Source organism: Oncorhynchus mykiss, chromosome 5 (assembly GCF_057628025.1).
Source record: "Oncorhynchus mykiss isolate SJ-2025 chromosome 5, ASM5762802v1, whole genome shotgun sequence".
In the NCBI taxonomy this organism is placed as follows: Eukaryota; Metazoa; Chordata; class Actinopteri; order Salmoniformes; family Salmonidae; genus Oncorhynchus; species Oncorhynchus mykiss.
Window position 1 is genome coordinate 96,702,076 of NC_143026.1, and position 27,745 is coordinate 96,729,820.

The following is a 27,745-nucleotide window of genomic DNA, read 5'->3' on the forward strand; positions in this document are numbered from 1 at the left end:
CAGAGGGTGAATATTTTTGTATATTTTAGGACATGCCCAGACCTCAGCCGTTCCATAGTCAGTCCTCGCCCCTCCTTGAGTCAGTCCTCGCCCCTCGCTGAGTCAGTCCTCGCCCCTCGCTGAGTCAGTCCTCGCCCCTCCCTGAGTCAGTCCTCGCCCCTCCCTGAGTCAACCCTCGCCCCTCCCTGAGTCAACCCTCGCCCCTCCCTGAGTCAACCCTCGCCCCGCCGTGAGTCAACCCTCGTCCCTCCGTGAGTCAACCCTCGCCCCTCCCTGAGTCAGTCCTCGCCCCTCCCTGAATAGGAGTGTGAGCGTTCTACCTTGAAAAGAAACAGAAAACAATCCACCACTTTGTAAAGGTTTTATTGTTCTTAATGTTTCTTAGTAACAGGGATGATGCAGTAGCAGTGTTTCTGAGTAACAGGGCTGCTCCGGGCTGGAGGGATGATACAGTAGCAGTGTTTCTTAGTAACAGGGCTGCTCCGGGCTGGAGGGATGATACAGTAGCAGTGTTTCTGAGTAACAGGGCTGCTCCGGGCTGGAGGGATGATACAGTAGCAGTGTTTCTTAGTAACAGGGCTGCTCCGGGCTGGAGGGATGATGCAGTAGCAGCTATGCGGATGTCAATCTAATTGAATCCAGCCCAAAGTCAGGCAACTACACACAACCTTTTAATAGGCCACAGAAACATCCCTTTTATTGGGTATCAGGGGCATGATGATGAATCCATATAATCTATCTGAGCTATAGGATTCAGATTTTTGAGTACCAAAGAAATTACATGAAAAATCTAAATATTTTAATAATATACCCATATAAGCAGAAGCACCATGGAGAGCCCTGTGGATCTAAAGAGCACCATGGAGAGCCCTGTGGATCTAAAGAGCACCATGGAGAGCCCTGTGGATCTAAAGAGCACCATGGAGAGCCCTGTGGATCTAAAGAGCACCATGGAGAGCCCTGTGGATCTAAAGAGCACCATGGAGAGCCCTGTGGATCTAAAGAGCACCATGGAGAGCCCTGCTGATCTAAAGAGCACCATGGAGAGCCCTGTTGATCTAAAGAGCACCATGGAGAGCCCTGCTGATCTAAAGAGCACTCTGGGGAGCCCTGCTGATCTAAAGAGCACCATGGAGAGCCCTGCTGATCTAAAGTGCACTCTGGAGAGCCCTGTGGATCTAAACAGCACCGTGAAGAGCCCTGTTGATCTAAAGAGCACCGTGGAGAGCCCTGCTGATCTAAAGAGCACCATGGACAGCCCTGTAGATCTAAAGAGCACCATGGAGAGTCCTGCTAATCTAAAGAGCACCATGGAGAGCCCTGCTAATCTAAAGAGCACCATGGAGAGCCCTGCTGATCTAAAGAGCACCATGGAGAGCCCTGTGGATCTGAAGAGCACCATGGAGAGCCCTGCTGATCTAAAGAGCACCATGGAGAGCCCTGTGGATCTAAAGAGCACTCTGGAGAGCCCTGTGGATCTAAAGAGCACTGTGGAGAGCCCTGCTGATCTAAAGAGCACTGTGGAGAGCCCTGCTGATCTAAAGAGCACCGTGGAGAGCCCTGTTGATCTAAAGAGCACCATGGGGAGCCATGCAGACTCAGGCCTTGCTCCTCTGATTATTCTCAGTGTAATGAGCACTGTAGACTGAAGAGCACCATGGAGAGATAAGAGAGGGCTGTAAAATGAAGAGCACCATGGAGAGAGAAGAGAGGGCTGTAGACTGAAGAGCACCATAGAGGGATAAGAGAGGGCTTTAGAATGAAGAGCACCATGGAGGGATAAGAGAGGGCTGTAGAATGAAGAGCACCATGGAGAGATAAGAGAGGGCTGTAGACTGAAGAGCACCATGGAGAGATAAGAGAGGGCTGTAGACTGAAGAGCACCCTGGAGAGATAAGAGAGGGCTGTAGAGAAGAGCACCATTGAGAAATCTCTAGACTGAGGCCATGTAGTGTAGATTATAATTAATTCACTTGGTTTAGCTTGTTTTCCTCATGTTGCAACACATCGCTGTTGTTGTACTGCTGTTGTAGGCTAACTACTGCATATTATAACTGCAATATGACTAGGTACTCGAGATGATGTCCACCACTTTCCAAATGAGCTGCAACTTTGAATCTGTGAAGGAACGATTGATCTCCATGTGGCTTTTGAGCTGCGTCCAACACTTTGAAACTCTCTGTATCTAAACACATTCACTCAAACAGTCTCTCTTTGGTAGTGCAGTGAGGAGCAGGTTAGAGGGTCCAGCCCAGTCCGATGATTGTGGCCAGCAGGTAGCACATCCCTATGGTACAGGTCATTAGCATCATGGGGAAGCCTAGCCTGGAAACAACAAGAAACACAACAACACATTGTCAACATACTGTACCATGAATGACAAAACAACAACGAGCACAGACCTTATCAAGAGTGACTAGCAGACCTTATCAAGAGTGACTAGCAGACCTGATCTAGAGCGACTAGCAGACCTTATCTAGAGCGACTAGCAGACCTTATCTAGAGCGAATAGCAGACCTTATCTAGAGCGACTAGCAGACCTTATCAAGAGTGACTAGCAGACCTTATCTAGAGCGACTAGCAGACCTTATCTAGAGTGACTAGCAGAACTTATCAAGAGTGACTAGCAGACCTGATCTAGAGCGACTAGCAGACCTTATCTAGAGCGACTAGCAGACCTTATCTAGAGCGACTAGCAGACCTGATCTAGAGCGACTAGCAGACCTTATCTAGAGCGACTAGCAGACCTTATCTAGAGTGACTAGCAGACCTTATCTAGAGCGACTAGTAGACCTGATCTAGAGCGACTAGCAGACCTGATCAAGAGCGACTAGCAGACCTGATCTAGAGCGACTAGCAGACCTGATCTAGAGCGACTAGTAGACCTGATCTAGAGTGACTAGTAGACCTTATCTAAAAGGGACTAGCAGTCAGTACTTTACCAAACACATATCACATTCATTGAAGGTACTGTAGACCCGTCTTTGAACTGATATCAGCAATCCCAATATCTACACTTTATTCCCTGTCTTTATTGTGAATTCTGATTGTAGCACCATTCTGAGACTTTATTGGGAATTCTGATTGTAGCACCATTCTGAGTCTTTATTGTGAATTCTGATTGTAGTCTTTATTGTGAATTTGTAGAGTATAATACAATTCTGTTTCTTTATTGTGAATCGATTGATAGTAGCACCATTCTGGGTCTTTGTGAATTCTGATTGTAGGTCTTTGCTGTGAATGTATAGAGTGTAACACCATTCTGAGTCTTTATTGTGAATTCTGAATGTAGCACCAGAGCCTTACACGGTTGCTGCCAAATACACTGAGTGGACAAAACATTATGACCAGGTGAATCCAGACGAAAGCTGTGATCCCTTATTGAAGCCACTTGTTAAATCCATTTGAATCATTGTAGATGAAGGGGAGGAGACAGGTTAAAGAAGGGTTTTTAAGCCTTGAGACATGGATTGTGTCATTGGGCAAGACAAAATATTCATATTTATACCCCTTCACTCTTTCAAAATGTTGTTACGTTACAGCCTTATTTCTAAAATTGGTATAAAAAAAAAGTTTTGCCTCAGTCTACACACAGTACCCCTTAATGACAAAGCAAAAACAGGTTTTTAGAAATGTATACAAAAATAAAATGAAATATTACATTTACGTAAGTATTCAGACCCTTTACTTAGTACTTTGTTGAAGCATCTTTGGCAGCGATTACAGCCCTGATTCTTCTTCGGTATGCCGCTACAAACTTGCATTTGGGGACTTTCTCCCATTTTTCTCTGCAGATCCTCTCAAGCTCTGACATGGTTGGATGGGGAGCGTCGCTGCACAGCTATTTTCAGGTCATCGGCAAAGATGTTAGATCGGGTTCAAGTCCGGGTTCTGATGCACCAGAGGGGACTGCTGACGTTTTAGGTGCTCCTAGCCAACTTATTTTTTTCTTATTTTGTACATAATGTAGCTGCTACCGTCTGTTATGACCGAAAATAACTTCTGGGCATCAAAACAGCGAATACTCAACTCGAACTGGAAGAATAGTTTTTCTTTAATGAGTCCGACGTGAAGGATATACGGCTTTCTTGGGATTGGTCCATATCCCAGTCATTTGCATAAAGAAAGGGGGGGGGGGAGTCGGGCTGCCAGAGAATTCGTAGGCGAGTGAGTAAACTTCCAATGCCATTCGTTCTATTGGCCGACGTGGAACATTGGAAAATAAAATGGACGACCTACGATCAAGACTGCACTACCAATGGGACATTAACAAACTGTAATATTTTATGTTTCACTGACTGAACGACAACAACACAGATAATATAGAACTGGCGGGATTTTCCATGCACCGGCAGGACAGAGAAGCTGTGTCTGGTAAGACGAGGGTGTGTGTCTATTTGTCAATAACAGCGCGATCTCTAATATTAAAGAAGTCTCGAGGTACAGAGTACCTTATGATAAGCTGTAGACCACGCAATCAACTAAGAGAGTTCTGATCTATATTATTCGTAGCTGTCTATTTACCATCACAAACTGATGCTGGCACTAAGACCACACTCAACCAGCTGTATAAGGCCATATGTAATCAAGAAAACACTCATTTCTACTAGCATGTCAAAAAAATAAAAATACTCGAGACCACCTTTTTTTCCCCACACACAGAGATGTATAAAGCTCTCTCTTGCCCTCCATTTGGCAAATCTGACCATAATTCCTGCTGATTCCTGCGTACAAGCAAAAACTAAAGCAGGAAGTATCAGTGACTCGCTCAATATGGGAGTGGTCAGATGACGCGGATGCTAAGCTACAGGACTGTTTTGTACAGACTGGAATATGTTCCGCGATGACATTGAGGAGTATAACACCTCAGTCATCGGCTTCATCAATAAGTACATTGATGACGTCGTCCCCACAGTGACCGTACGCACATATCCCAACCAGAAGCCATGGATTACTGGCAACATCCGCATCGAGCAAAAGGCTAGAGTTGCTGCTTTCAAGGAGCGGGACACTAATCCGGAAGCTTATGAGAAATCCTGCTATGCCCTCTGACGAACCATCAAAAAGGCAAAGTGTCAATAGAGAACTAAGATTGAATCCTATTATACCGGCTCTGACACCAACGAGTAATCTAACCTAACAATTCCACAACAACTACCTTATACACACAAGTGTAAAGGGATAAAGAATATGTACATAAAGATATATGAATGAGTGATGGTACAGAGCGGCATAGGCAAGATGCAGTAGATGGAATCGAGTACAGTATATACATATGAGATGAGTAATGTAGGGTATGTAAACAAAAAAGTGGCATTGTTTAAAGTGGCTAGTGATACATGTATTACATAAAGATGGCAAGATGCAGTAGATGGTATAGAGTACAGTATATACATATGAGATGAGTAATGTAGGGTAAGTAAACCTTATATTAAGTGGCATTATTTAAAGTGGCTAGGGATATTTATTTTTTTACATATATTTCCATTATTAAAGTGTCTGGAGTTGAGTCAGTATGTTGGCAGCCACTCAATGTTAGTGGTGGCTGTTTAACAGTCTGATGGCCTTGAGATAGAAGCTGTTTTTCAGTCTCTCCGTTCCTGCTTTGATGCATCTGTACTAGAGGTTGACCGATTATGATTTTTCAACGCCGATACCGATTACTGGAGGACCAAAAAAGCCGATACCGATTAATCGGCCTAATTCTTTTTTAATGATGACAATTACAACAATACTGAATGAACACTTATTTTAACTTAATATAATACATCAATAAAATCTATTTAGCCTCAAGTAAATAATGAAACATGTTCAATTTGGTTTAAATAATGCAAAAACAAAGTGTTGGAGAAGAAAGTAAAAGTGCAATATGTGCCATGTAAGAAAGCTAACGTTTCAGTTCCTTGCTCAGAACATGAGAACATATGAAAGCTGGTGGTTCCTTTTAACATGAGTCATCAATATTCCCAGGTAAGAAGTTTTAGGTTGTAGTTATTATAGGAATTCTAGGACTATTTCCCTCTATACCATTTGTATTTCATTAAAAAACTTATTGATACTACCCATCCCGCATGAGGGAGCGTAATCATCGCCTCAAACTAATTAGCATAACGCAGCGGACATAAATCTTCCTAGAAAATGTTCCTATTCATGAAAATCACAAATTAAATATATTGAGACACAGCTTAGCCTTTTGTTAATCACACTGTCATCTCAGATTTTTTAAATATGCTTTACAGCCAACGCTAGACAAGCATTTGTGTAAGTTTATCAAACTTTTTTCCAAATTAGCTCCATAATATCGAAAGAAACATGGCAAACGTTGTTTCAATCCTCAAGGTGTTTTTCACATATACAGTGCCTTGCGAAAGTATTCAGCCCCCTTGAACTTTGCGACCTTTTGCCACATTTCAGGCTTCAAACATAAAGATATAAAACTGTATTTTTTTGTGAAGATTCAACAACAAGTGGGACACAATCATGAAGTGGAACTACATTTATTGGATATTTCAAACTTTTTTAACAAATCAAAAACTGAAAAATTGGGCGTGCAAAATTATTCAGCCCCTTTACTTTCAGTGCAGCAAACTCTCTCCAGAAGTTCAGTGAGGATCTCTGAATGATCCAATGTTGACCTAAATGACTAATGATGATAAATACAATCCACCTGTGTGTAATCAAGTCTCCGTATAAATGTACCTGCACTGTGATAGTCTCAGAGGTCCGTTAAAAGCGCAGAGAGCATCATGAAGAACAAGGAACACACCAGGCAGGTCCGAGATACTGTTGTGAAGAAGTTTAAAGCTGGATTTGGATACAAAAAGATTTCCCAAGCTTTAAAAATCCCAAGGAGCACTGTGCAAGCGATAATATTGAAATGGAAGGAGTATCAGACCACTGCAAATCTACCAAGACCTGGCCGTCCCTCTAAACTTTCAGCTCATACAAGGAGAAGACTGATCAGAGATGCAGCCAAGAGGCCCATGATCATTCTGGATGAACTGCAGAGATCTACAGCTGAGGTGGGAGACTCTGTCCATAGGACAACAATCAGTCGTATATTGCACAAATCTGGCCTTTATGGAAGAGTGGCAAGAAGAAAGCCATTTCTTAAAGATATCCATAAAAAGTGTAGTTTAAAGTTTGCCACAAGCCACACACCAAACATGTGGAAGAAGGTGCTCTGGTCAGATGAAACCAAAATTGAACTTTTTGGCAACAATGCAAAACGTTATGTTTGGCGTAAAAGCAACACAGCTGAACACACCATCCCCACTGTCAAACATGGTGGTGGCAGCATCATGGTTTGGGCCTGCTTTTCTTCAGCAGGGACAGGGAAGATGGTTAAAATTGATGGGAAGATGGATGGAGCCAAATACAGGACCATTCTGGAAGAAAACCTGATGGAGTCTGCAAAAGACCTGAGACTGGGACAGAGATTTGTCTTCCAACAAGACAATGATCCAAAACATAAAGCAAAATCTACAATGGAATGGTTCAAAAATAAACATATCCAGGTGTTAGAATGGCTAAGTCAAAGTCCAGACCTGAATCCAATCAACAATCTGTGGAAAGAACTGAAAACTGCTGTTCACAAATGCTCTCCATCCAACCTCACTGAGCTCGAGCTGTTTTTCAAGTAGGAATGGGAAAAAATTTCAGTCTCTCAATGTGCAAAACTGATAGAGACATACCCCAAGCGACTTACAGCTGTAATCGCAGCAAAAGGTGGCGCTACAAAGTATTAACTTAAGGGGGCTGAATAATTTTGCACGCCCAATTTTTCAGTTTTTGATTTGTTAAAAAAGTTTGAAATATCCAATAAATGTCGTTCCACTTCATGATTGTGTCCCACTTGTTGTTGATTCTTCACAAAAAAAATACAGTTTTATATCTTTATGTTTGAAGCCTGAAATGTGGCAAAAGGTCGCAAAGTTCAAGGGGGCCGAATACTTTCGCAAGGCACTGTATATTTGATAATATATCCGTCGGGACAATTGGTTTCTCATAAGAAGCGATTGGAAAAACTTCCTGATTGGATCTTTATCTGGGTTTCGCCTGTAACATCAGTTCTGTTGCACTCACAGACAATATCTTTGCAGTTTTGGAAACGTCAGAGTGTTTTCTATCCAAAGCTGTCAATTATATGCATAGTCGAGCATCTTGTCGTGACAAAATATCCTGTTTAAAACGGGAACGTTTCTTATCCAAAAATGAAAATACTGCCCCCTAGTTATAAAAGGTTAACCTTTCACTATTGGATGTTCTTATAAGCACTTTAGAATTGCCAGTGTAACAGTATAGCTTCCGTCCCTCTCCTCGCTCCCCCCTGGGCTTGAACCAGCAACACAACAACAACAACCGCCACCATCGAAGCAGCGTTACCCATGCAGAGCAAGGGGAACAACTACTACAAGGCTCAGAGCGAGTGACGTTTGAAACGCTATTAGCGCACGCTAACTAGCTAGCCATTTCACTTCGGTTATACCAGCCTCATCTCGGGAGTTGATAGGCTTGAAGTCATGAACAGCGCAATGCTTGACGCACAACGAAGAGCTGCTGGCAAAATGCACGAAAGGGCTGTTTGAATGAATGTTTACGCGCCTGCTTCTACCTACCACCTCTCAGTCAGATACTTAGATACTTGTATGCTCAGTCAGATTATATGCAACACAGGACACACTAGATAATATCTAGTAATATCATCAACCATGTGTAGTTAACTAGTGATTATGATTGATTGTTTTTTATAAGATAAGTTTAATGCTAGCTAGCAACTTATCTTGTCTTACTGCATTCGCGTAACAGGCAGTCTTCTTGTGGAGTGCAATGAGAGAGAGGCAGGTCATTATTGCTTTGGACTAGTTAGCTGTAAGGTTGCAAGAATGGATCCCCCGAGCTGACAAGGTGAAAATCTGTCGTTCTGCCCCTGAACGAGGCAGTTAACCCACCGTTCCTAGGCCGTCATTGAAAATAAGAATGTGTTCTTAACTGACTTGCCTAGTTAAATAAAGGTATACAAAAAAATATTTAATTTTTTTTTTTTTATAAAATCGGCCCCCAAAAATACAAATTTCCGGGTGTTATGAAAACTTGAAATCGCCCCTAATTAATCGGCCATTCTGATTAATCGGTCGACCTCTACTTGTTACTGCTAAATATGTAAGAGAATGACAGTACATAGTGGCAGAATGAATTACCCTACTAGGTCTACTGTAAGAGTTAGGGTTAGTCTACACCAGGGCTATTCAACTCTGACCCTAACAGGTCTACTGTAAGAGTTAGGGTGAGTCTACACCAGGGCTATTCAACTCTGACCCTACCAGGTCTACTGTAAGAGTTAGAGTTAGTCTAGACCAGGGGTATTCAACTCTGACCCTACAAGGTCTACTGTAAGAGTTAGGGTTAGTCTAGACCAGGTCTATTCAACTCTGACCCTACCAGGTATACTGTAAGAGTTAGGGTGAGTCTACACCAGGTCTATTCAACTATGACTCTACCAGGTCTACTGGTTAGTCTAGACCAGGGCTATTCAACTCTGACTCTACCAGGTCTACTGTAAGAGTTAGGGTTAGTCTAGACCAGGGTTATTCAACTCTGACCCTACCAGGTCTACTGGTTTATCTACACCAGGGCTATTCAACTCTGACCCTACCAGGTCTACTGTAAGAGTTAGGGTTAGTCTAGACCAGGGGTATTCAACTCTGACCCTACAAGGTCTACTGTAAGAGGTAGGGTGAGTCTAGACCAGGGGTATTCAACTCTGACCCTACCAGGTCTACTGTAAGAGGTAGGGTGAGTCTAGACCAGGGGTATTCAACTCTGACCCTACCAGGTCTACTGGTTAGTCTACACCAGGGCTATTCAACTCAAACCCTACCAGGTCTACTGTAAGAGTTAGGGTTAGTCTACACCAGGGCTATTCAACTCTGCTTTCCTGATTAGAAGGGAAACACCCACCTGGTGTCCCAGGTCTAAATCAGTCCCTGATTAGAGGGGAATCACCCACCTGGTGTCCCAGGTCTAAATCAGGCCCTGATTAGAGGGGAATCACCCACCTGGTGTCCCAGGTCTAAATCAGTCCCTGATTAGAGGGGAATCACCCACCTGGTGTCCCAGGTCTAAATCAGTCCCTGATTAGAGGAGAATCACCCACCTGGTGTCCCAGGTCTAAATCAGTCCCTGATTAGAGGGGAATCACCCACCTGGTGTCCCAGGTCTAAATCAGTCCCTGATTAGAGGGGAATCACCCACCTGGTGTCCCAGGTCTAAACCAGTCCCTGATTAGAGGGGAATTACACAGCAGTGGAACTGGAGGTCCAGAGGTCAGTTTGAAGGTCCTATGGACACATGGTGGCTTGGTGGGCCAGACTGAGCCACCACAGCAACAATATTTGTTTTTTTTTTTTTTTTTTTTTTTTTTTTTTATTTCCCCTTTATTTAACCAGGTAGGCTAGTTGAGAACAAGTTCTCATTTGCAACTGCGACCTGGCCAAGATAAGGCATAGCAGTGTGAACAGACAACACAGAGTTACACATGGAGTAAACTATTAACAAGTCAATAACACAGTAGAAAAAAAGGGGAGTCTATATATACATTGTGTGCAAAAGGCATGAGAAGGTAGGCAAATAATTACAATTATGCAGATTAACACTGGAGTGATAAATGATCAGATGGTTATGTACAGGTAGAGATTGGTGTGCAAAAGAGCAGAAAAATAAAAATAAATAAATAAAAACAGTATGGGGATGAGGTAGGTGAAAATGGGTGGGCTATTTACCAATAGACTATGTACAGCTGCAGCGATCGGTTAGCTGCTCGGATAGCAGATGTTTGAAGTTGGTGAGGGAGATAAAAGTCTCCAACTTCAGCGATTTTTGCAATTCGTTCCAGTCACAGGCAGCAGAGAACTGGAACGAAAGGCGGCCAAATGAGGTGTTGGCTTTAGGGATGATCAGTGAGATACACCTGCTGGAGCGCGTGCTACGGATGGGTGTTGCCATCGTAACCAGTGAGCTGAGATAAGGCGGAGCTTTACCTAGCATGGACTTGTAGATGACCTGGAGCCAGTGGGTCTGGCGACGAATATGTAGCGAGGGCCAGCCGACTAGAGCATACAAGTCGCAGTGGTGGGTGGTATAAGGTGCTTTAGTGACAAAACGGATGGCACTGTGATAAACTGCATCCAGTTTGCTGAGTAGAGTGTTGGAAGCAATTTTGTAGATGACGTCGCCGAAGTCGAGGATCGGTAGGATAGTCAGTTTTACTAGGGTAAGTTTGGCGGCGTGAGTGAAGGAGGCTTTGTTGCGGAATAGAAAGCCGACTCTTGATTTGATTTTCGATTGGAGATGTTTGATATGGGTCTGGAAGGAGAGTTTAGAGTCTAGCCAGACACCTAGGTACTTATAGATGTCCACATATTCAAGGTCGGAACCATCCAGGGTGGTGATGCTGGTCAGGCGTGCGGGTGCAGGCAGCGAACGGTTGAAAAGCATGCATTTGGTTTTACTAGCGTTTAAGAGCAGTTGGAGGCCACGGAAGGAGTGCTGTATGGCATTGAAGCTCGTTTGGAGGTTAGATAGCACAGTGTCCAGTGTTACAGTGTTACCTGTTGTCACAAGAAAAGGGCAACCAGTGAAGAACAAACAACATTGTAAAAACAACCTACACTGCGTGTCCAAAATGTGGAAACCTGCTCGATGAACATCTCATTCCGAAATCATGGGTATTAATATGGAGTTGGTCCCCCCCTTTGCTGTTACAACAGCCTCCACTCTTCTGGGAAGGCGTTCCACTAGATGTTGGAACATTGCTGCTATAACAGCTTCCACTCTTCTGGGAAGGCTTTCCACTAGATGTTGAAACATTGCTGCTATAACAGCCTCCACTCTTCTGGGATGCGTTCCACTAGATGTTGGAACATTGCTGCTACAACAATCTCCACTCTTCTGGGATGCGTTCCACTAGATGTTGGAACATTGCTGCTACAACAATCTCCACTCTTCTGGGAAGGCTTTCCACTAAATGTTCAAACATTGCTGCGGGGACTTGTTTCCATTTAGTCACAAGGTGAGTTTGGCCACTGATGTTGGGCGATTAGGCCTGGCTTGTAGTCAGCGTTCCAATTCATCACAATGGTGTTTGATGGGGTCGAGGTCAAGGTTCTGTGAAGGCCATTCAAGTTCTTCACACTGATCTTGACAAACCATTTCTGTATGGACCTTGCTTTGTGCACGGGGGCATTGTCATTCTGAAACAGGAAAGGGCCCCAAACTGTTGCCACAAAGTTGAAAGCACAGAATCGTCTAGAATGTCATTGTATGCTGTAGAGGTAAGATTTCACTTCACTGAAACTAAGAGGCCCGAACCATGAAAAACAACCCCAGACCAACTTTACAGTTGGCACTATGCATTGGAGCCGGTAGCGTTCTCCTGGCATCATCAGACTGCCAGATGGTGAAGAGTGATTCATCACTGCAGAGAACACGTTTCCACTGCTCCAGAGTCCAATGGCAGCGAGCTTTACACAACTCCAGCCAACGCTTGGCATTGTGCATGGTGATCTTAGACTTGTGTGCGGCTGCTCGGCCACGGAAACCCATTTCATGAAGTTCCCGATGAACGGCTCTTGTGCTGACGTTGCTTCCAGAGGCAGTTTGGAACCCGGTAGTGAGTGTTGCAACACGAAGACGGCCAATTTTATACACGCTTCATCACTCAGTGGTCCTGTTCTGTGAGCTTGTATGGCCTACCACTTTGCGGCTGAGCCGTTGTTGCGCCTAGAAGGCCATTCTAGGAGCTCTAAAGGAAGGCCATTCTACTGAGCTCTAAAGGAAGGACCATTCTACTGAGCTCTAAAGGAAGGCCATTCTACTGAGCTCTAAAGGAAGGCCAATCTACTGAGCTCTAAAGGAAGGTCATTCTAATGAGCTCTAAAGGGAGGTCATTCTACTGAGCTCTAAAGGAAGGCCATTCTACTGAGCTCTAAAGGCAGGCCATTCTACTGCCAATGTTTGTCTGTGGAGATTGTATACATCTGGGTTTGGCTGAAATAGCCGAATCCACATACTGTATAGATAGATGGTGTATACTAATCACATACTGTATAGATGGTGTCTACTAATCAGTTTATTTATTTTCCCTTTCATACTTCAACTATTTAACACATCTTTGAAATGTCTATATTCTCTTCAAACGTGTAATGTTTTCCGTTCATTTCTGATTGTTTATTTCCCTTGTTTATTTAACTTTTGTTTGTCTATTTCACTTGCTTTGGCAATGTAAACATGTTTCCGATGCCAAAAAAGAGACAACAGAGAGAGAGAGAGAGAGAGAGACAAAGAGAGAGAGAGAGAGGGGTAGAGGGAGAGAGAGAGAGAGAGAGAGAGAGAGACAGAGAGAGAGACCGAGAGAGAGAGAGAGAGACAGAGAGAGAGAGAGGGGTAGAGGGAGAGAGAGAGAGAGGGAGAGAGAGAGAGACAGAGAGAGACAGAGAGAGAGGGGTAGAGGGAGAGAGAGAGACCGAGAGACAGAGAGAGAGAGAGAGAGAGAGAGAGAGAGAGAGAGAGACAGAGAGAGAGAGACCGAGAGAGAGAGAGAGAGAGAGAGAGACAGAGAGAGGGAGAAAGAGAGAGACAGACAGAGAGAGAGAGATGTAGCGAGACAGAGACAGAGAAAGACAGAGAGACAGAGAGAGAGACAGAGAGAGAGACATAGAGAGAGACAGAGAGAGAGAGAGTGCAAATGGGAGAGTGAGAGAGGGGGGGGGGGGGGGGCATACAACAAGAGAGCTCTCCAGACACCCGTATTGCTCAAAGCAAGATCTCTGTGTTTCAGTTCGGGAATACACCTGTGTTGGAACCTGATCCAGATGGACCTGTGCCGTAGAACTATCCCATAGCCAGTCTGCAGTGCCAGTCTGGTCAGCTTGCCCAGGTGGGCCACATGTAATTACATGGACTCTTCTTACGCCAGTGAGACAGAGCAGGGATCCAAGCCATGATGCAACACTAACACAACGCTACTTAACACCGTAGCTATGAATACAATGAAGGAGAAACTGGGTCAATATTCATTCCCGTGCACTATATGAATGGTCTGTTCAATCAAACTCAGGACCCACAGCACTGCTGTCCTTGTCTGTATGCCTGTCTGTCTGTTACACTTTCTGATGAGTAGACATTACAACTAAACACAGCTGTCAAATGTTATACTAGTCTGTGTCAGTAGCCTGTTTCAGTATGTCAGTAGCCCGTGTCGGTAGTCCGTGTCTATGGCCTGTGTCAGTAGCCTGTTTCAGTATGTCAGTAGCCCGTGTCGGTAGTCCGTGTCTATGGCCTGTGTCAGTAGCCTGTTTCAGTATGTCAGTAGCCCGTGTCGGTAGTCCGTGTCAGTAGTCTGTGTCTATAGCCTGTGTCGGTAGACCGTGTCAGTAGCCTGTGTCAGTAGCCTGTTTCAGTATGTCAGTAGCCCGTGTCGGTAGTCCGTGTCTATGGCCTGTGTCAGTAGCCTGTTTCAGTATGTCAGTAGCCCGTGTCGGTAGTCCGTGTCTATGGCCTGTGTCAGTAGCCTGTTTCAGTATGTCAGTAGCCCGTGTCGGTAGTCCGTGTCAGTAGTCTGTGTCTATAGCCTGTGTCGGTAGACCGTGTCAGTAGCCTGTGTCAGTAGTCTGTGTCGGTAGACCGTGTCAGTAGTCTGTGTCAGTAGTCTGTGTCTACAGCCTGTGTCGGTAGACCGTGTCAGTAGCCTGTGTCAGTAGTCTGTGTCTATAGCCTGTGTCAGTAGTCTGTGTCTATAGCCTGTGTCAGTAGCCCGTGTCTATAGCCTGTGTCGGTAGTCAGTGTCAGTAGCCTGTGTCAGTATGTTAAGTACATGTTACTGAAGAGCTCCCCTGTGTCAGTAGCCTGTGTCAGTAGCCTGTGTCAGTATGTTAAGTACATGTTACTGAAGAGCTCCCCTGTGTCAGTATGTTAAGTATGTTAAGTACAGCTCCCCTGTGTTATGGGTATAGAACTAAAGCGTCATTGTGAGTTTCATGTGATCACACCGTTAGAGACAAAAGTCTACATTTCTAATGACAATCTACGGAGCTGTCACTACCCAGCAAACTGCCAACATTCCCAGAATATAGTTATATTTAAAGGTTGGAACGTTCTCCTAACATCTGTAGCAGTCATCACAGGAACATTCCCCAAACGTTGTCATTACGTTTCCAGGTGATGTTAATGACACAACGTACCAGTAACGTTTTTAAGTCCATACATAATGTGCAATAAAAGGGGATCTGAGAAAAAACAGTACAGGAACGTTCCGCTAACGTTGATGGAGACGTTATTTAAAAAACACCCATAACAACAAGCAGGGAAGATTCCCACAATGCTCTCACAAAGTTATAGCGTTGACGTTATGACATGATTGTTCCAATAACGTTCCCTAACGTTCCAATAACGTTCCCTAAACATTGTTCATCAATCATGTACGGATTCAATTAAAGCTCGAATCCTTAATAGAAACCTTTACAAAGCGGTCACCATGCCTGTGTTTTGGAGGGATGGGGCTGAAGAAATGTTACCACTTTCTTATTCATAACGCTCATGATATCAAGATTATAGTTTTCAACATTTTTTTAAGCATGTTTTGAGGCTAAATAGTGTTTGTTTACATTTACATTGTTTACAAACATTGGAGTAAAACAAGCTCCTATTTTGGGTTCTGATGGGGTACAGCAGTTGAAATAAGATCATGAGGCATTTATAAGTTACATTCTTCAAGAAACAATGTAGTTTAAAAATATATAAATGTATATAATGAATTTATAAGTCCAAAAAATGGATGTAACAACTATTGATTCCAACTTTAAATTGGTTCTGAGAAAACATGACTGGAATGTTCCACACATTAATAGAGATGTCAGCTGAGACACCGACCTAGGATCTTCATTGCCCAGTTTCTCACAGCAGGAACAGAATCGTGCAGCATCGTGAAATATGCATGACTACGTGGGTTATAAAAAGTGGACATTTTGTATGGGTTGATACATTTTTCGTTAGGACCAATCAATTCTGACATGTTAAAAAAAAGTGGAAAATTACAAGCCTTTTTAAACCTTGAATACAATACAAGTTCATTTCCTGCATAATGCAGGATGGTGCCTAACCTGGTCTGTCAGAGGACACATCATAAAAACACAGGTCATCCCTAGAGACAGGAAGAGACTAAACTCTCTTAACATTATAGGCCGAGGTCACCTTTAGACAGGTGCGTCACTTTCTGCTGAGCCATGTTCTTTTACCCAGGATGCACAGCAGGACAGGACAAAGGCCAGAGAAGAAAGTGCTTACGCAATGACACGGCCAGGAGGAGGAGAGGAGGGGTGTCTCTCTCCTGTCTGTATCCTTGTGTAAGCTCTATTTCCTGTGGCCTCTCTCCTGTCTGTATCCTTGTGTAAGCTCTATTTCCTGTGGCCTCTCTCCTGTCTGTATCATTGTGTAAGCTCTATTTCCTGTGGCCTCTCTCCTGTCTGTATCCTTGTGTAAGCTCTATTTCCTGTGGTCTCTCTCCTGTCTGTATCATTGTGTAAACTCTATTTCCTGTGGCCTCTCTCCTGTCTGTATCCTTGTGTAAGCTCTATTTCCTGTGGCCTCTCTCCTGTCTGTATCATTGTGTAAGCCCTATTTCCTGTGGCCTCTCTCCTGTCTGTATCATTGTGTAAGCTCTATTTCCTGTGGCCTCTCTCCTGTCTGTATCATTGTGTAAGCTCTACTGTATTTCCTGACCCAAGACCAGCTCAGTTAATCCCTACCATTGTGACAATGAGTCGTCATAATGCTGCATTAAATGTACATTATCATAGGGACGTTGGCACATAGGGACGTTGCTCTTTCATGCCGTCCCTAGGAGGGGTGCTTCACTTGAATGGGTTGAGTGAGTCACTGACGTGATCTTCCCGTCTGGGTGGCGCCCAGACAGTGCACCTGGTCGTGCTGCTGCTCCAGTTTCAACTGTTCTGCCTCCAGTTTCAACTGTTCTGCCTGTGGCTATGGAACCCTGACCTGTTCACCGGACGTGCTACCTGTCCCAGACCTGCTGTTTTCAACTCTCTAGAGACAGCAGGAGTGGTAGAGATACTCTTAATGATCGGCTATGAAAAGCCAACTGACATTTACTCCTGAGGTGCTGACTTGCTGCACCCTCGACAACTACTGTGATTATTATTATTTGACCATGTTCTGTTATAATCTCCACCCGGGACAGCCAGAAGAGGACTGGCCACCCCTCAAAGCCTGGTTGCTCTCTAGGTTTCTTCCTAGGTTTTGGCCTTTCTAGGGAGTGGCCTTTCTAGCCACCGTGCTTCTACACCTGCATTGCTTGCTGTTTGGTGTTTTAGGCTGGGTTTCTGTACAGCACTTTTAAATATCAGCTGATGTAACAAGGGCTATATAAATAATTTTGATTTGACTGATGTCTTGAGATTATGCTTCAATATATTCACATAATTTCTCCACCTCATGATACCATCTATTTTGTGAAGTGCACCAGTACGTCCTACAGCAAAGCACCCGCACAACATGATGCTGCCACCCCCGTGCTTCACAGTTGGGATGGTGTTCTTCAGCTTGCAAGCCTCCCCCTTTTTCCTCAAAACATAACGATGGTCATTATGGCATTCCTCTAAAAAGTACGATATTTGTCCCTATGTGCAGTTACAAACCGTAGTCTGCGGTTTTTATGGCGGTTTTGGAGCAGTGGCTTCTTCCTTGCTGAGCGGCCTTTCAGGTTATGTCGATATAGGGCTCGTTTTACTGTGGATATAGATACTTTTGTACCTGTTTCCTCCAGCATCTTCATAAGGTCCTTTGCTGTTGTTCTGGGATTGATTTGCACTTTTCGCACCAAAGTACGTTCATCTCTAGGAGACAGAACACGTCTCCTTCCTCAGCGGTATGACGTCTGTGTGGTCCGATGGTGTTTATTCTTGCGTACTATTGTTTGTACAGATCAACGTGATTCCTTTGGGCGTTTGGAAATTGCTCCCAATGATGAACCAGACTTGGAGGTCTACAGTTTTCTTTCTGAGGTCTTAACTGATTGCTTTTGATTTTCCCATGATATCAAGCAAAGAGGCACTGAGTTTGAAGGTAGGCCTTGAAATACATCCTCAGGTACAGCTCCAATTGACTCAAATGAGGTCAATTAGCCTATCAGAAGCTTCTAAAGCCATGACATCATTTTTTGGAATTCTCCAAGCTGTTTAAAGGCACAGTCAACTTAGTGTATGTAAACTTCTGACCCACTGGAATTGTGATACAGTGAATTATAAGTGAAATAATCTGTCTGTAATCCATTTTTGGAAAAATTACTTGTGTCATGCACAAAGTAGATGTCTTAACCGACTTGCCAAAACTATAGTTTGTTAATAAGAATTTTGTGGTGTTGTTGAAAAACAAGTTTTAATGACTCCAACATAAGTGTATGTAAACTTCTGACTTCAACTGTATGTGTTATTTATTTACGCCCCCTGCTATAATGTGGATAAAGGGTTACTTGTCTAACATAATCCAGGTAGAAGCAGGAATTCCCCAGGGTAGCTGTTTAGGCCCCTTGCTTTTTTCAATCTGTACTAACGACATGCCACTGGCTTTGAGTAAACAAACTCCCAGAGACAATCTACTATCAATTATAACAACTATCAATGAGACAATCTACATAAAAAGAAAGCCTTGTTAGAGCATGGATAAATTAGGCTTTGTGGTGCTCATATGAATTTTCCTTTATCAACTTCAGACCTGTCTACTTGTAACTTAAAATATGGTCTTTGTGTTTAATATGATCACAGAAATTACTGTGTGTGGTTTTACAGAGGAGCACCAACCTGAAGAATTCCATGAAGGAGAAGCCGTAGCCATGTTGTTCAGCGATGCCTGCACACACCACATTGGCCGACGCACCAATCAACGTTCCGTTTCCTACGGAAACAACAAACAGTGAAATGTTCAATACATGGACATAGTAGACAAACGGGCGTATTGTTTATTCTACTGTGAACAACAATCTTGTTTTCTGTTCCTGTGGATTACTCAAATTGATGGCGCCAACTAAAGGGACTATTTGGGGCATAAGGAAGGATTTTATTTAACAAAACAACACTACATGTTATAGCTGGAACCCTTTGGATGACAAATCAGAGGAAGATTTTCAAAAAGTAAGTGAATATTTAATCATTATATGTGAATTTGTGAAACCTGTGCCTGTTGGAAAATAATTTGTGGGGCGCCGCCCTCAATCAATCACATGACATGTTTTCGCTGTAAACCGGACAGTGCAAATTAACAAGAAGGTAGGATTTCAGCCGATATAAGACACAGATGTACATAAATGTTTCAAATCCATAATATTTATGATTATTTTATTTGAATAGCGCGCCCTCCAGTTTCACCGGAAGTTGTCGCGCTAGCGGGAGCCCTAAGTTAACTGTTTTAAATCGTGTGGTAATACGGGTTATGTGCTCATGTCACCTCACAAGTTTTAAAATTAGATTTATAAAGTTGTGAACGTGTCAGTCTCACTTCCTCTGTAATCAAAAACAGACTTGACCAATTCAACATTTGTGAACCACAGTATTTTATACAAACAAATATCCTGATTGCTATTCTAAAGGAAGAGTTTCATTTATTTATTTTTATTATACATTTTGGCAAATTGACATGAATGAAAAACATATCTTGTGAAAGATCGACCTATTACCATGACATGAAAAGACAGACATGATTTTGTTTGAAATATATTTTGATTTTAGAGAGACAAATAATCATGTTTTGTGGCAAAATGTTATAATATTATATCCACCCCAAACAACAGAACACCAATATAAATAGTATCCCAATTGGGTTTTAAATAGTTACATGTAAAAATGATACATAAATAAATATTAAAATAATCAATTTGTTTCAACTGTATTGTGCAAATATCACATTTATCGTATCCAGAGGGTGAACAACATATGTAATGTGTGTTTTATTATTTACATTTTCATTTTACACGTTTAAGCAACTTTTCAAACAATTTTATGGGGGTTGACATTTTTTGTGTTAGGAAAAATTAAGAGCAGATTTTTGAGGTTGATTATACACTTTAGGGAAGGATTTAAAAAATAATAACGACATTGAAAGTGTGACGCAATTATTTTGCCGGTCAAGGATGAATTGATTCTTATTGTTGGAATGACTCAGCCATGTGTTTGCAGGCTAATATTGAAATATGGTCTCAGAGCATTTCGTATTATTCTGCACGTAAATCCGAGACACTCTGTTTCGTATGATATGATATATGTTAAGACTTCCAAATGATGTGGCTATCGTTAGCTAGGTGGCTAACGCTGACGTTAGAGAGCTGGCTAATGTTAGCTAGGCTAGCGGTTAGGGATTAAAGTCCTCAGCTACAATAAATGGGCCCTTAGGATTTGCAGTTTCCAGTTTGCACAAAGTCCAGTGTAGTTCCTTGAGAGCCGTCTTGAAGTAGAATATACATACACAGCTGTGACTATAACCAAAGAGAATTCTCTTGGGAGGTAATACGGTCGGCATTTGATTGTGAGGTTTTCCAGGTCAGGTGAACAAAAGGACTTCCTGTATGTTATTACAATTACACAATACGTAGATAATCATGAAACATACACCTTTGCCTTTCTTCTTCCCGGAGAGTTCTTTATTCCTGTCTGCGCAATGAACTGAGAACCCAGCTGGCTGTATGGATGGGGACAGTATATTCGGAGAGAGCCATGATTTCGTAAGTATGTTACCATCCCTGATGTCTCTCTGGAAGGAGATCCTCACCCTGAGCTGGTCTACTTTATTGTCCAGAGACTGAAAGTTAGCAAGTAATATACTCGGAAGCTGTGGACGGTGTGCACGCCTCCTGAGTCGGACTATAAGTCCACTCCGAATACCTCTTCACAGTCGGTGTCTTGGAACAGCCCGTAGGATAACTTAAATCGCCTTGGGGGGTACCAACAAAGGATCCAATTCAGGAAAGTCGTATTTCTGGTTGAAATGCTGGTAAGTTATCGTTGCTTTGATATCCAAAAGTTATTTCCGTCTGTATGTAAATAACGCAAAGAAAAGTTCTGGGCTAATAATATCAGAAATAACACAAAATAAAATAAAAAAATACTGCAAAGTTGCTCAGGAGCTAGAAACAGAATGACCTTTCTTTGGAGGGTCTCTTCTGCCACACATCAAAATGGCTCCTCACCTCTACCCAGTGGAACATGCATATCAGTTATATCTCGTTTTAAAGCCCGTTTGCCTGTCTGGTCTGCAATTTCATTCCTTTCCACACCTGAATGGGCTGGGACCCAGCAGAATCTCACTACTACACGCAGTAGGTCAATCCTATTAGATTTGCCATTAGACAACGGACAGGGAATCTGAGCACTACTACAATTCTGAAAGGTTGAGTGTCCTCCACCCACTGGAGGGCAACTACTAATCGCCAACAGTTCAACTGAGTATGCTGACAGTTCATCTGTTATTCTTCTACATACACAACATGACCAAAAGTATGTGGACACCTGCTCGTCCAACATCTCATTCCAAACTCATGGGCATTAACATGGTTTTGCCCCCCCCCTTTACTGATAAAAAGCCTCCACTATTCTGGGAAGACTTTCCACTAGATGTTAGGACATTGTTACGGGAATTGCATCTATTCAGCCACAAGAGCATTAGTGAGGTCGGGGACTGATGTTGGGTGATTAGGCCTGGCTCACAGTCAACATTTTAATTAATCTCAAAGGTGTTCGATGGGGTTGAGGTCAGGGCTCTGTGCATGCCAGTCAAGTTCTTGCACACCGATCTCGACAAACCATTTCTGTATGAATCTTGCTTTGTCCATGAGGGCATTGTCATGTTGAAACGGGAAATGGCCTTCCTCAAACGGAGTTTGAATGTTATCTAGAATGTCATTGTAGTGAAGGGAAAGGGGGATACCTAGTCAGTTGCACAACTGAATGCGTCTTCTGCATTTAAGGATGTGCCTTAATCGACATCCACGTCTTCGGCGCCCGGAAACAGTGGGTTAGCTGCCTTACTCAGGGGCAGAATGACAGATTTCTACCTTGTCAGCTCTGGGATCCAATCCAGCAAACGTTCAGTTACTATGCTGTAGCCCGAACCATGAAAAAACAGCCACAGACCATTATTCCTCCTCCACCAAACTTTACAGCGGGCACTATGCATTCGGGTAGGTAACGTTGTTCAGGCATACGCCAAACCCAGATTTGTCTGTCGGACTGCCAGATGTTGAATTGTGATTCATCACTCCATAGAAAGCATTTCCACTCCTCCAGAGTCCAATGGCGGCGAGCTTTACACCATTCTAGCCGACGCTTGGGTGCGGCTGCTCGGCCATGGAAACCCATTTTATGAAGTTCCAGACTAACAGTTCTTGTACTGACGTTGCTTCCAGAGGCAGTTTGGAACTCGTAGTGAGTGTTGCAACTGAGGACAGATGGTCCCATTCTGTGAGCTTGTGTGGCCTACCACTTCGCGACTGCACCGTTGTTGCTCCTAGACATTTCCACATCACAATAAAAGCAGTTATAGTTTACCGAGGCGGCTCTAGCAGGGCAGAGATTTAGCAAACTGACTTGTTGAAAAGGTGTTATTCTATGACAGTACCACGTTGAAAGTCACTGAGCTCTTCAGTAAGGCCGTTCTGCTGCCAATGTTTATCTTTGGAGATTGAATGGATGTCTGCTCTATTTTATACAACTGTCAGCAAAGCTGAATCCACTAATTCGAAGAGGTGTCCACACATATATATATATATATATAAAGTATCTCCACATCAAATTCAGGAATGTAAACACCTGCTCCACTATCTGGATCCCAGATTGGCTTTGATTGGGCAAAGATGAGTGGTTCCGTCAGTCCATCTATCTGTCTGTCGGTCCGGCTGTCTGTCTGTAACTCACCTCCCAGACAGGCTCCCATGGCCAGTGCAAAGATAAGGGGTTTGATAGGCAGGTTGACGTCTGCATCTTGACTCAGGTTGATGAGGACAGGGATCTGGAGAAAAACAAACAGGGAAGTCAGGAAGTATAGAAACAACCAATCATACCGGAGATGGTTGGTCACATGATCTGGTGAAAGACAAACAGGGAAGTCAGGAAGTATAGAAACAACCAATCATACAGCAGTTGGTTGGTCACATGATCTGAAGAAAGACAAACAGGGAGGTCAGGAAGCATAGAAACAACCAATCATGCAGGACTGGTCATGGAATTTGTGCTGTATGTATTTAAACCCTGTTGTTGTGTTTCTTGGCAGCTACCCACAGAAAGTTGTGCAACCCAGAGGCATGGCAGATCCTTGTTGCTTAAAGCTTATGGTTGAAATGCTTGGTGAGAGCGAATGGAGTTTGTGCTGTGCGTTTGAGCTGTATTTGAATACAGAAATTAAGATGGACACCTGCCTTCTGGGCTGCATTAGCCTTGTCTTTTTACCTAACATTTCACTCCTTGCCAATCCTGTCATTTGCCAAAGAATTACCTTTTTTTTCCATCTTCAAAATGTGAAAATAGCCTCTTAAAGAAGAAGTTACAGGTCTGTGAGAGCCAGAAATCTTGCTTGTTTGTAGGTGACCAAATACTTATTTTCCACCATAATTTGCAAATAAATTCATTAAAAATCCTACAATGTGATTTTCTGGATTTTTTTTCGCCCATTTTGTCTGTCATAGTTGAAGTGTACCTATGATGAAAATTACAGGCCTCTCATCTTTTTAAGTGGGAGAACTTGCACAATTGGTGGCTGACTAAATCCTTTTTGCCCCACTGTAAGTCTCCAACTTCAGCTATGGGGTGACCAGGGGCTAAGGCTTAAGAGGGTGTGAACGATGCTGAATGGGTGGGGCTAAGGTTTAAGAGGGTGTGAACTATGCTGAATGGGTGGGGCTAAGGCTTAAGTGGGTGTGAACGATGCTGAATGGGTGGGGCTAAGGCTTAAGAGGGTGTGAACGATGCTGAATGGGTGTGATGAAAGAAGTGTAAAAACTTAACCAAAACTTTTCAAGGGCCATTTTCTCAAAAGTGGGGTTACACATTTCTCAACTTTCAAAGCAGCATTACTTTCCTATTGTGCTTCCAACTGCGATGTATGACAGACCATGTTGAACCTGTGTCTGTACTTCTATCCAATGTCTAAAACATCATTTCAAATGTTGGAACATAAGAACGAAAAGAGATGGGGGTTAGATATGCATTGTTCTTTAAAAGGCCACACGTTGCCAAATACCTCTAATTTCATGTCATATAGCACCGGCTCCAACCCAACTGCCAACACCATTAAGCAAACTCCAGGCGGTGTTTGGCCACGCCCACCAGCTTTGTAAATGTTCCTGTGTGCAAATGTGTTTGTTGTTTGTGTGTGTGTGTGCGTGTGTGTGTGTGTGTGTGCATGCGTGTGCGTGCGTGCGTGTGTGTGTGTGTGTGTGTTTGTTGTGTGTGTGTGTGTGTGTGTGTGTGTGTGTGTGTGTGTGGCTACATGTGACAGAGTATGGAAGCGTTTCATGCACTCTGTTCACTGTGTGCCTCCCCTCCCTGTGGCAGACAGTGTGGCAGACAGTGAGGCAGACAGTGTGGCAGACAGTGTGGCAGACAGTGTGGCAGACAGTGTGGCAGGCCGTGTGCAGCCTCTTACCATGGTGGCGGTGAAGGGGATGTTGTCGATGAGGGAGGAGGCCAAAGCTGAGACCCACATGACCAGGATGATGGCCATGGCCAAACGCTGCTCTTCTGGCACGGCCTGGTGAGGAGATAACGAGAGACAGACACCTCAGGCTCAGTCACTGGGTTGACAAGCCAAACACACACACCTGCGTAACACACACACCTGCATAACACACACATCCTATCCGAAGCTTTTAAAGCCATGACATAATTTTCTGGAATTTTCCAAGATATATATGTATATATATCTGACCTGTGTATAATAATATGTATATATATCTGACCTGTGTATATATATATATATATATGACCTGTGTGTATATATATATATCTGACCTGTGTATATATATGTATATATATATATATATATATATATATATAAATACACTGCTCAAAAAAATAAAGGGAACACTAAAATAACACATCCTAGATCTGAATGAATGAAATATTCTTATTAAATACTTCTTTCTTTACATAGTTGAATGTGCTGACAACAAAATCACACAAAAATGATCAATGGAAATCAAATTTATCAACCCATGGAGGTCTGGATTTGGAGTCACACTCAAAATTCAAGTGGAAAACCACACTACAGGCTGATCCAACTTTGATGTAATGTCCTTAAAACAAGTCAAAATGAGGCTCAGTAGTGTGTGTGTCCTCCACGTGCCTGTATGACCTCCCTACAACGGAGCATGCTCCTGATGAGGTGGCGGATGGTCTCCTGAGGGATCTCCTCCCAGACCTGGACTAAAGCATCTGCCAACTCCTGGACAGTCTGTGGTGCATGGATGGATGGAGCGAGACATGATGTCCCAGATGTGCTCAATTGGATTCAGGTCTGGGGAACGGGCGAGCCAGTCCATAGCATCAATGCCTTCCTCTTGCAGGAACTGCTGACACACTCCAGCCACATGAGGTCTAGCATTGTCTTGCATTAGGAGGAACCCAGGGCCAACCGCACCAGCATATGGTCTCACAAGGGGTCTGAGGATCTCATCTCGGTACCTAATGGCAGTCAGGCTACCTCTGGTGAGCACATGGAGGGCTGTGCGGCCCCCCAAAGAAATGCCACCCCACACCATGACTGACCCACCGCCAAACCGGTCATGCTGGAGGATGTTGCAGGCAGCAGAACGTTCTCCACGGCGTCTCTAGTCTGTCACATGTGCTCAGTGTGAACCTGCTTTCATCTGTGAAGAGCACAGGGCGCCAGTGGCGAATTTGCCAATCTTGGTGTTCTCTGGCAAATGAAAAACATCCTGCACGGTGTTGGGCTGTAAGCACAACCCCCACCTGTGGACGTCAGGTCCTCATACCTCATGGAGTCTGTTTCTGACCGTTTGAGCAGACACATGCACATTTTTCTCATTTTGTCTGTCATAGTTGAAGTGTACCTATGATGAAAATTACAGGCCTCTCTCATATTTTTAAGTGGGAGAACTTGCACAATTGGTGGCTGACTAAATACTTTTTTGCCCCACTGTATATATATATATATTGACCTGTGTGTATATATATATATATTTGACCTATAGAAAATGTGTGGGCAGAACTGAAAAAGTGTGTGCGAGCAAGGAGGCTTACAAACCTGACTCAGTTACACCAGCTCTGTAAGGAGGAATGGGCCAAAATTCACCCAACTTATTGTGGGAATCTTGTGGAAGGCTACCCAAAACGTTTGACCCAAGTTAATACATTTAAAGCCATTGCTAGCACATATGAATTGAGTGTATGTAAACTTCTGACCCACTGGGAATGTGATGACAAATAAAATCTGAAATCATTCTCTCTACTATTATTCTGACGTTTCACATTCTTAAAATAAAGGTGTGATCCTAAATGACCAAAGGCAGGGAATTTTTACTAGGATGAAATGTCAGGAATTGTGAAAAACTGAGTTTAAACAGCTGTAGGCATGTCTTAAATGGTCAGAAAGCTTAAATTCTTGTTATTCTAACAGCAGTGTTCAGAGGAAAAAAAGACCATGCTATTGTTTGAGGAGAGTGCACAACAACAACGAAAATGCATCATGGGAACTGGTTTGATACATTCACCTCCGAAGGTAAATAATGTACTTACGTTCAGTAATCTGGCTCTGATTTGTCATCCTGAGGGTTCCAGAGATAACTCTGATTCTTCCTTTCCTCCTTTAGAGACAGTTTCATCAGAGCGTTTGATGGTTTTTTTGCGACTGCACTTGAAGAAACCTTCAATTTCTTGACATTTTCCTGATTGACTGACCTTCATGTCTTAAAGTAATGATGTACTTTCGTTTCTCTTTGCTTATTTGAGCAGTTCTTGCCATAATATGGACTTGTTTTTTTTACAAAATAGGGCCATCTTCTGTATTCCAACCCTACCTTGTCACAACACAACTGATTGTCTCAAATACATTAAGAAGGAAAGAAATTCCACAAATGAACTTTTAACAAGACACACCTGTTAATTGAAATGCATTCCAGGTGACTACCTCATGAAGAAGGAAACAGCAATGGGGTCTACCCTAAACAGAGGTAGTGTGACAGTGAGGGGCGGGGCGGGGCGGGGCAGTGGCAGGACACAACGGCAGGGCTGGTTACATTACACTAAATGCCAAGAGTGTACAAAGCTGTCATCAAGGCAAAGGGTGGCTACTTTGAAGAATCTAAAGTCTAAAATATATTTTGATTTGTTTAACACTTATTTTGGTTACTATATGATTCCATATGTGTTATTTCATAGTGTTGATGTCTTCACTATTATTCTATAATGTAGAAAATAGTAAAAATAAAGAACACTTGAGTAAGTGCCCAAACTTTTGACTGGTACTGTGTATAAACACAGTCCGCAGCATGAAACACAGAACACATTGAGAACCATTACCAACAGTCCATCAGCCTCTATCCGTTCAATATGACAGGAGTGTGATGATGGTATATTCTTTAAAACAAAGTTCAACTTACTTTTATGAGCAGGGCCGTCTGCACACCAATATAGTCGATAAGCTGTAGCTGGGCCAAAGCCTATAGGGAGGG

The 27,745-nt window shown here is 43.2% G+C and overlaps 1 protein-coding gene across 2 annotated transcripts in view; it reads right to left on the minus strand.

Annotated features, from left to right (window-relative positions):
• Positions 1-347: 347 nt before the first annotated feature.
• The window catches only part of oca2 (oculocutaneous albinism II), a 196,412-nt gene continuing 169,014 nt past the window's right edge, over positions 348-27,745 (minus strand). For both annotated transcript variants that reach the window (XM_036978983.2, XM_090236498.1), the window contains 5 exons: positions 27,674-27,733; positions 24,700-24,804; positions 22,974-23,067; positions 18,873-18,966; positions 348-2,325 (listed from right to left, as the gene is read on the minus strand). In XM_036978983.2, the coding sequence (XP_036834878.2) occupies positions 2,238-2,325; positions 18,873-18,966; positions 22,974-23,067; positions 24,700-24,804; positions 27,674-27,733 (441 nt within the window). In that variant the 3' untranslated portion in view covers positions 348-2,237. The remainder of the gene's footprint in view (positions 2,326-18,872; positions 18,967-22,973; positions 23,068-24,699; positions 24,805-27,673; positions 27,734-27,745) is intronic.